Here is a 10,841-nt window from a genome sequence, read left to right on the forward strand (position 1 = left end):
CAGAGGGGAAGAGTAAGAAGGAGAAGGGTGCACCTATCCAGAGGAGCACAGAGACCGGCATGGCAGTGGAGCTGACCAGGAACATGAGCCGGCAGCCCAGCAGAGAGTCCAACAACGGCAGCATGAACAGCTACAACTCTGAGGGGAAGTCAGTAAACCACACACTTCCTGCACCGCTCACACTCTCAACTTCTACATCACTCTTCTTTCTGAACCCTTTAGCACCTGGATCAACATCAGTTTCTTTTACTGCATTCAGACCACCTTCACCAGCATTTCAACCCCTGAAACCTGAGAAAAATGATTTGATTTCTTTCAAAAATATGGAAAAAAAACGTAATGAGCAGAAGAAAATTAGTAAAGGCAGAAGGCAGAAGAAAATTAGTAAAAGGTGACATAAAAAATATCAGAAAAATAGCTGGGGGGGTTTATTAGATATAAAAAATGGGGGAAAGATGTTAAGATAGGCTTGTGTATCTTCAAGTTTTTAATGGTACTTCTAGTCTCGCCGATACTGCTTATTGATTAGTACTGTAATGGTAAAAACATATTAGTTCTTTTGGTGGTTTTTAAGGGCAAAAAAATGAAGAAAAAACAGAACAAAATTAACATTGCTTTATTTTCTGTTTATGTATCCCTGTATCAAAAAAAATCATAACTGTTTTAATAAGATTTAAAATTATGATACAGAAAAAAAGAAGAAAATATATGTTACATTTTGGGCACTTTCTTGAGGTCATATTTTTGTTTGTTTTTTTATTTTATTTGTCTTTCTTTGTAGCTTATTCTCAAGTAATATTCTTGTAACTTTTTTAATTTCTTTGCTATTTTCTGGACCATTTTTTGTTAAGTTGTTAGTCCCCCTTTTCCCATATTTTGAAAGAGATCAAGCCAATTTGCTTAGGTATTAAGCGGTTAAAGGAGCAACATGATATGATAGTCTATTAGTCTACTTTACATTTCCCCCTGGATATGACAGTAAAGTTTGTTTGCCATCATGTTCTGACGGGTCATATCCAGACACACACTTCAATTTCTGCATGAATGTGTCAGCTGACTGACAGTAAACAGAGTGTATTATAATGGGCACACTGTTAAAAAAAATCTCAGGCTCAGTGAGGCGATGATAAAACACAAACTCTGAATGAATCAAATTAAGGCCTTGTGTTTTTTCTGATGGATTATCTTACTTGGGCAGTTTTCAAGATGTTTTCGTGCTGTAAATAATGACTGGCAGCAAATTGGTTCTCCTGAAGGCAGCAAAACGAGCTCTGCGCTGACTGTGGTGATATTGGTCGGTTTTGATGTAATCAATTAATGTTTGTTTTTTTCTGTGGTAGTTTGATCTTCTCTGGAGTCAATCTGGGTGCAAGCAGTCAGTTCAGTGACTTCCTGGACGGCCTCGGACCGGCTCAGTTAGTGGGGAGGCAAACACTGGCAACTCCAGCCATAGGTAACATCCTGATGATACTGCTCCTCTCCTCTCCTCTCCTCTCCTCTCCTCTCCTCTCCCCATTTTCAAGCATTTCTTTGGGTTTTCTTTTTCTCTTTTGTGTATGTTTGAGTGTATTTTTCAATAATTAATTTTTTTTTTCAGTATTTTTACAAATAACTTTTAGTCATCTGTGTACTTACATTCATAATATTTATTGGATATTACTTAAACATGCATGTGAAGCTTTTGTGTTATTTTTGCATTATTATTAGTAGTAGTAGTATTTGTGATTGTTGTTTGTTTTTCATTCATCATTTTCTTGATTGTTATTAATTATTTCTAGTATTTGTTCTTTTTTCAGTATTTTTATAAATAATTTGTTTACTTGCATAATGTTTGATTTGAAGACTCAACACATTTGTGTTACAATAAGAGAAAATAATTTGTTTTTGATTTGGAAAAAAATACATAAATGAATAAATAAATAAATAAATAATAATAACATAAGCACTAAGTAGGCAAGATAACATTTACGAGCACCATATGTACTGTAGTATGATAGAGGATCTGTTTGGGTTATTATATCCATTATATTGTGGTGTATAGGTAAAGTTTTATTGTATTTATATGAATTTGTAAGAGTACTGTGATACAGATAGTAGAACTGAATATAAAATAAGTAATACTATGCAACTAGAACTACATTAATATAGTAATTATATTGTGGAGTACAGTACATAATGTAACAATACACTATGGTGTACCTTAATATAGTATAGTGTAGTATAGTATAGCATAGTATAGTACAGTATAGTATAGTATGGTATAGTTTAACATAATACAGAATATAATAAATGATTTAGTGTAATATGATAAAATATCACATTAATTATGCAATATTGAATTTAATTGTAAATAATATTATATAAATAGTGTATTATTGTTGCTTTCATCAGTATTAATCAAAAGATCCCTTATTGTGTATTTTGAGGCTGACTGTGCCCTTGTGATTTATTTTTTCTGACTACATGTTCATCATCATCATCTTTCCACTTTTTTCTGTGTTTCTCAGGTGACATCCAGATCGGCATGATGGAGAAGAAGGGTCAGCTGGAGGTGGAAGTTATCAGAGCACGAGGACTCGTACAAAAGCCAGGATCCAAATCCCTCCCTGGTGAGAACCTGACCAATGTTGAGATACCAAAGAGCAACTAATCCCTCCCTCCCTCTCAAAACATCAGTCAAATACTCTTCCCATCATTACATTATATACCCGCGACATCCAGCGAAATCCAGACACAGCCGAAGCTTACTGTGTTTTCTCTTCTCATAAATATAGAGCCAGCTGTGAGATCTGATCTAGATTATATCGAAGAGTTGCTGTGTTCCTCACTAATGGCCTTTTTATTGCTTTGTCTCTGCTTTCAGCTCCATATGTCAAGGTCTATCTGCTGAATAATGGAGCGTACGTAGCCAAAAAGAAAACCAAGATTGCACGGAAAACACTTGACCCACTGTACCAGCAAGCACTGCTATTCGAAGAGAGCCCACAGGGTAAAGTCTTACAGGTGAGCTGAAGATCTATTTCATTCATTACAAAGTTTTAAAATCCATACTGACAAAAAAAGTTTTAGCAGGAGGAACTAGACTTTAGGCTTGAGCGGTATCTATTTTTTCATACCTTTATATCTTCCTGGAATTTCATCGGGGTGCACGGTGCTTTTCAGCAGAAACAGGCAGTGAAAATGGTCTTTTCATAATTATATTAACTCCATACCACCTTTTGCTACGGTTTCAATGTCTTTATCTGCCACAGACATGAGGAAATACAAATATATCTGTTTTGCTTAACCTTTCCTGTTTCTGTTTCGAAATAAAAGCCCCCTGAGTTTTTGACAGAAGGCATTTTACTGTGAAACATTTGCATGAACGTGTAGTTGACGATGCAGTAGCTTACACGGCTTCATAAATGAGTGGAGTATGAGATTTTAGTTGTGTAAATGCAGTAGTTATAACAGTAGGAAGCTCTGCAGCATTGCCGCAACAGCAAACACAGCCAATGTGAAAAACACTGCTCACACATGCAGTGTGGCCTGGGCGTAACCTCCAGGGCAGGTGATGCACACTGCAGGATTTTTAAATACACTGGTAGACCATAATACCATGATGATGCCCATGCCTACTAGACTGCTGTGTAATTTGCCGATTTCCCTTCAGGTGATTGTATGGGGCGACTACGGCCGTATGGACCATAAAAGCTTCATGGGAGTTGCACAAATCCTATTGGAGGAACTGGACTTATCAAGCACAGTCATTGGTTGGTACAAGTTGTTCCCACCATCCTCTTTGGTGGATCCGACACTTGCCTCCTTAACGCGGCGGGCTTCCCAGTCGTCACTCGACAGCTCCTCCGGACCTCCCGGGGTCCGATCCTAGTGGACCAACAGCTCTACATCGCTCGACGAGTAACAAACTCACGAACCGTACTGTAGAGAGAAACTAAAATAAAAAAAAAATGGCGGAAATGTAGAACAACAACAATCAGAAACAGTCACAATGAGAAAGCTTTGTTGAGATCTGACAATCACTCCTGTCGCGGTTAATTTTGTCTGTTGTACGGAGCGCCACATTTCAGTGTTTCATATCCATTCAGTTTTTCTCTGAAGAAGCAGGGCTTGTCGAACAGACAACACGCAGTAGCTCTCGACACGGGAGATAAAAACAAAAAAGTGTCAGAGAATCAAATGAAGCAGGGTGATTTTTAACTGAATCAACAATAGCAAAGAAATGTACGTTAAGCATCGGAATGTATGGACTCGAGACAGAGGTAATCACCCTTCGCGCCTGCAGGGGGCGCAGTCCTTTCTGCAGTGGCCTCCTCCAGAACCCCAACAGACTGCCGGTACTCCTGCCCCCGCCCCCCCAGGCAGGGTGCCCCAGCATGGGTATTCAGTCTGGAAGCACAGGGCCTTCTTCTGGTGCCTAGACCTTGGAGCCGCATCACTGGTCCCTCTCTCTGTCAAAAAAAATCCTCTTTTCAGTATGTTTACCATGGCTGCTCTAAGGCCACACTGTTTTAGCGTGTTTGCTTTGTCGTTCATTTCTTTCCCTTTGTTACTACTGGCACAAGATGTTTTTACAGTGCGTAAAATGCTCATGATAATGTTGTCAGTCTGGTGTGTGCATGGAGAGAAAAAACAAAACACAAGAGATAAAAAAGGATATAAAAACTATTAAATGTCTGTTATGCAGGGGGGGGACTGGTGATGATGACACAGCTTAGATTTTTACACTTGACAGTGAGATTAGCGTGCGGCGTTGTTTTCCTTGTTCCACCGCTGGCAAACGTCCAGTCGTCTTTGTATAGATGTATATTAGGCCTCCAAGGAGGTTGACCAATAAATAAAATTTATGTCACTTTGAAATATCACAAGGGTACAACATCACTGTAAAAAAAAAAAAAAAAAAGAGTAAAGCAAGAGCAAGATAGGACTGTCTAATTTTTCACATTTTTTGGGGAGCGCGTTCCCTCACCCCAGCACGTTTCTATCCAACCCTTAGTTTACATTCTTTTAAAATTTAAACACAAGCACAAGAGCTTGATTTTTTTACAACAAAAAGTTTAACTTTTTGAAAAAAACACGTAGTCAAAAAAAGAAAAAAAGCAACAATCCCGTCACGTTCATTTCTTTGTCTGGTCAGACAAACAGAAAAAGAATAAACTCTCACACTTTCCCTTGTGCATCTCTGTGAATGTGAAAGTAACCAATCAGACTGATCTGTCGGGACTCCAAAACCAATGCTCATCCTCCGTTCGGCCTGCAGTCTCCTCCCAGCGGAGGGAAAAAAAGGCGGCGGCCAGCATGACTTTGGAACCTGTTCCAAGCTGCATGCACATTTTTGTAAAACAAAAACAGATACAGAAAAAAAGATAACTGAACTAGATACGTGTGTTAGTTCCACATACTGTAGGGCCGCTTGTATGTTGCATGCAGTTGTACAGTTTGCTCGTACTTGAATATTAAAGAGATAAAACCAAGAAACCGAAGCCATTCCCATTACGCAAAGAACTCAGCTGCAGTCAGTTCCACATCCCCCAGTCCGGTGCTGAATGTCTCAAACGAAATCCCAAGATTACCTTGATGTCTCTCCTCGACCCTCTGGAAGATGTACAGTACTGTACAGTGGTACTGAGCAGACCTCACAGCCCCTCTTACTGTTATTCCACATCATAGTATACCTCCAAGGGGCTGAGATGATGTATGAATAAATATGTACAAATCAGATCCGCTTATATGGAAATATGAATTATGTTTCAACATAATGATTTCAGATATACTAACACTGTTAAGTTATATAAAGAATAAATGCACAGAGAGTAAAACACTGTAAATACTCAACAGCCATTCACTGGGTTTTCAGTGGGTTCAGTGATATTTGCAAAGGGGCCAAGTTACGTAATGAGGAGCGATTAACACATCATTAGGGACCATGCAGCAGGGCGACACAAGACGATGGACTTGGGTCACGAACTGGCCGAACTTAAACTTCAAAACTACAGGTGTACCGCTACTCTAGAAGTCGTCATCTGAACACTTCTTTGTGCTTCAAACCCAAATGTCTGAACCCCGGCCATGTTCAGTCCCACTTCAGAAGAGTTGACTTTTCTTTTCATCGTCCGGTGAAGCTGGTTTACCTTTTTTTTTCTTTGTCAGTATTAACAGGAAAAAAGAATTGCTGATTGTTTACAACTTCTGTGTTCCACTGAAACAAAAAGAAAATTAGAAAAAAGTAAAGCATTCACTGCAACATTACTTGTTTGTATAACAGATGTGGCTCAAATGATGTGTATGTTTTATATTTAAAAAAAAGTTCATTTTTATTATTTACAAATAAAAAGAATGTGTGGAAGAAAAAAATGTTTTTCGGCTCACCTTCACTTCAGCATCTCCCTCAAATCTCCAAATGATTTTTTTTTTTTTCTGTTTTTATTTGTATTATTCCCTCAGTTGCTGTTTACAACTGCAAGACATTTGAAAAATGCAAGAAAAAACAAGAAAGAGAAAGAAATAGATTGGAAAATAATTATTTAATTCCAATATATGTTTAATTACAACTACATTTGATGCACCTTTTTCAAGCCATTTATTTGATTTCTTTTGTTTTTCTTTTGTTTTTTTTTTGTGTGTGTGAATTTTTAGCTAATTTTCTCCTACTTTTTACTAATTTCTTGCTAATTTGTGATGTTCATTGCCAAGCGAAAAAGCCAATTTGTCCAGGTTTCAAAGGGTTAAACTAGACACTCTTCTGTCTCTATTTAGCTTTTGCAAAAGAAAATTCTAAGAAAAAGAGAATGTCATATAGAAGAGGTAGATTTCTGGGGAGTTTTATTATTTGTTAATAAAAGCACATGGCAGTTCTTCACTTCTACAATATAACAACAGAAGTCTGTCTCGGTTGCGACAGGGTGTCTCACTGAAGAGGAAGTTGAACTAAAACGGCCTCATGTGTGACCTCACTTATGATACAGTGCAGCAGAGGGCTTGGGAGATTTATGTTCCACATCCTCTTGTTAAATAAGCAGAGGGCCCCCCGAAACAACATCTGCAGGCAATCTTGACTAACCCACCCCCCAGCCCCCCCATGCCAGCCGGGCCCCCCAGCTCCCCCCGTCACAGCATCAGGGGTCACGACCGCTGTGTACAAAGCGTGGATACAGATCATAGTGGAAAAGAGAACTGCAGATCATACATGTCAGAGGCCACGGTGAAATTTCCACGCTGCTCCCAGGAAATGAGCCGATCTATCCAATCAGGTCAAAGGTCACACATCTTTGGAAACAGGGATTTTGACTCGGGGTGGAATACAAACATAATAAAGCTCATTTTTAATATTATCCACTGCTTTCCAAAGAAACTGGTTTTAAAAAAGTAAACAAACAAAAACTTTGGGAAAAAGCTGAATTATGTCTCCTGTCATGAAAACGACTGTTTATATTGAGAAGCGTTCAACGTGAGCCTGTAGTTTTTCATTCTCATGTTGTTGCTCGTCGAAGATGATGGCAGGATGCATGTGCTCGTTGCAGGAAGTCCACTCATCATGTGACCAGATTACATGATAATTGTAGTGTGTAAGTTTACCACCACTACTTTCTCTCAAGAGGAACAAGAGGAAATGTTGGGTTCCATTTCAACATGTGTAGTGACAATAGCAGCTGTGTCCTTGGTTCTTGTGGGGTTTTTTTCGGAAGAAAAACTGCATTATGTATCGGAAGTTATACACAATTTGCATGAGTTTCTACATTTATCCATTGACCTCTTAAGGTTTGAGTTTGCATGAGAAATTATTTTTACCCTATAGGATCCTATTTTCACATTATCCTTATTTTTCACATTGGAGTATCTTTAAGGTAGTTAAAATTATTTTATTCCACACAGCATACAGCTCTCCACTGAACCCTCTTTATCAGGTACACCTTCTAATCCGTTTTTATTGACACTGTCACTGAAATGTCCATTTAACACTTTGAAACCTATGCAAATAGGCTTTTTTTTCTTTCAAAAACATGGGAAGAAAGCAATGAGCAACTAAAGAAGAAACGACCCTAAAATTAGCACAAAATTTTTAAAAAACAAAAAAAAAAAAAAAAAAATTACCTGAAAATAAGCAAAATAAAAACAAACTAAAAGACAAACTCATAAGGAAATGACCTGAAAAGGTGCTTAAAAATAATTAAAAAATCCACATCATTTTAGATATAGAGTTATGATCATTATTAATATAGTTTTTCCTTATCTTTTTTCTTTTTATGAAGAAATAATGTAATTTTTTGCAATTTGTGGTACATCTTACCAGTTCACTCAGTGTCTTTTCCCCCATGTTTTCGGGTACAAATCACACTAATTTGCTCTCAGTTCAAAAGTTTAAATACTCGAGGAAGCGCATCTGAAAGCAGCACAAGAAAAGTGATGTCGCTCCAAGGGGTCAACTTTGTGTTTAAGCTCTGACGTCATACTTAACGGTGGTGGTGTGCTGCATTATGCTGCAACCCCCATCCCCACTATAAATGCTGGCATTGTACGTTTCTGCAAACCACATTACATTATCATGTAGCAAATACATTTAAGTATAGCGAAAGTTAAGTTTCACCTGTCTCTCCTGGCTGAAGTGAGCAAACTTCATGTGCTGATGTGGTTGAAAGCTCTGGCAAAAGCTAATAAGTTGACCTTGAGCGAAGTGCGTTTTGTCAGTTTATTTTGTGTGAATAGTGACAGAACATTGGCATGGAGTGGTGGCCTCTGTACAACAATGTGAATAGGACTACAATTCCCTTGGCACCCCAGCCGATTAACAGATGCAGGTGTGCTCAGTTTTGAAACTGGAAGACAACAACTAAAGGCTCAACTGTTTGTGGTTGATGGTTTGAAGTAAACCTATGAGTTTGCTTATCATTTCTTTTGAGTTTTGCCTCTTGGGGCCTGATGTGGTTTTAAGTGTTTTAAAGGCCTATTTTTCTTTCGATGAACAAATGTTTGAACAATACTGATTTATGTTGATTAACACACGAGCCATCAGACCTGAAGCCAGCCTGACAAAACCAAACAAGTCAGCCCAACTGTGAGTAAAGTGAGCCAAATATTTTGAAAGATGTTGAAAATGTCATTAAAGGACATAGAAGGCCCTCCCTGTGTAAATAAAGAAATATATATGCTTAACTCCAGGAATTTAACCCTTTGAAACCTGGAACAACATCACTTTTCTTGTGTTACATTCAGATGCCTTTCACATGCATTTGAACCTTTGAGATTATGAGAAAAAAGGTTCAATTTCTTTTAAAAACATGACTAACAAGGCAAGGAGCACCTTGGCAAGAGATTTCCCACAATATGCAAGAAATTTGGAAAAGTTGACAAGTAAATGACCTAAAAATTAGTTTGTTTTATCTTAAAGAGAGAGAGCAAGAGAGAAATTATTCTAATACATTAACTTTTATTTATTTACCCATTTATTATATCCATTTTTTAAAGTTGTTTTTTCATTTTTTTCTCTTTGCTTTTATTTCCGAGCTAAATTTCAGGATTTTGTTTGTATCTCATAACTTGTAACATCATCCTTTGTGTTTGACAGAAACTAAACCAATTTGATTAGGTTTCAAAGGGTTAATATACATTTTTCTGATATACAGACAAACATATTTAGTATTTTTGAAAAAGTCGGGATCCCCACTAAAACTCTAAAGTCCAGTTTGTAGGATTTAGTGCTATGTGGCAATGAAGTTGCAAATAGCCAACTCAAACTTCTCCTGTGTGCCAAGTGTGAAGGAGAATTATGGTGACCGACACAAAGATGTGAATGTCCCTATCTAGAGGCAGAGTTTGATTTATCTGTTCTGTTTACTGTAGAAACATGGTGGACCCTGGGGAAGAGGACCCGCTCTGTATGTAGATATAAACAGCTCTTTCTAAGGTAACTACAGCACAACAATTCCTAGTTTCAGGTGACTAAAAACTAATGAAAACATAGTTGTTCAGATTATATTCCACTTCTGTCAAATCCTGCATATGGACCTTTAAAATGAAGCTCTGTGGATTTGGACGATGTTCAGCTGCACAGCATGAGTTTGTAATGACTGACCCATCAGGTTGTATATTTGCTTCGAATTTATGAGAAAAGGGTGCAGTGTTTACAAAATGTAGAGGATGAATAATGAAATCAGTGCTGATAAAAAACCAAGCAATTTCTGGTAGAGTAGCATCACAACTGAGTCATTTACTGGCCAAAATCCCACACCCCAATCACCAGTATTACAGTCAACTGGTATCTTAAATAGAATATGTTCACTGATGAATCATTCTTGTATTTTAACTTTTATTACAGTTTAATTTATCCTCATATTATGTCTTGTAATACTGCTTGGGCCGCAATATCCAACTTATCACAATAAATGTTTTCTAATTCAAAAGAAATGTTTTACAGTGATCAGTATTGCTAAAGGATGCAACTCGTCTGCTCCTGTCTTAAGAAAATATCACCTTCTATCAATTTGTAATGTGAACATATACCAAACTCATGACTTGCAGAGTGTTTTCCAGAGCTGTTTAAAGATTTCCTCAGACATTCATATCCCACAAGTCACTCTAAGAACTTTTATCTTCCGTATTGTCAGACTTAATCAGACTTTCAATTTATTGAAATACAGAGGACCATCAACATCTACACTGTCGTTTTTTTTATTTAAAAAAACATCTGAAAAGGACTCTATTGCACACCCATAGCACTTCATTGATTGATTTGTTATGCAGTTCACTTTGTAAATACAAACTTTCTGTCATTTGTCCTTTTTAATCAGTTTTGTAATACTGTTAAATATTGAAAGTTTTATCAGTTATGCAATGTTTATTTCTAT

At 37.4% G+C, this 10,841-nt stretch overlaps 1 protein-coding gene across 5 annotated transcripts in view; it reads left to right on the forward strand.

Moving 5' to 3' along the window:
- The window catches only part of rims1b (regulating synaptic membrane exocytosis 1b), an 82,988-nt gene extending 79,028 nt beyond the window's left edge, over window positions 1-3,960 (forward strand). For all 5 annotated transcript variants that reach the window (XM_042484361.1, XM_042484363.1, XM_042484364.1 and 2 more), the window contains 5 exons: window positions 4-148; window positions 1,341-1,453; window positions 2,508-2,609; window positions 2,864-3,003; window positions 3,653-3,960. In XM_042484361.1, the coding sequence (XP_042340295.1) occupies window positions 4-148; window positions 1,341-1,453; window positions 2,508-2,609; window positions 2,864-3,003; window positions 3,653-3,871 (719 nt within the window). In that variant the 3' untranslated portion in view covers window positions 3,872-3,960. The remainder of the gene's footprint in view (window positions 1-3; window positions 149-1,340; window positions 1,454-2,507; window positions 2,610-2,863; window positions 3,004-3,652) is intronic.
- The last annotated feature ends 6,881 nt before the right edge of the window (window positions 3,961-10,841 follow it).

This window comes from Plectropomus leopardus, chromosome 4, assembly GCF_008729295.1.
Source record: "Plectropomus leopardus isolate mb chromosome 4, YSFRI_Pleo_2.0, whole genome shotgun sequence".
NCBI lineage: Eukaryota > Metazoa > Chordata > Actinopteri > Perciformes > Serranidae > Plectropomus > Plectropomus leopardus.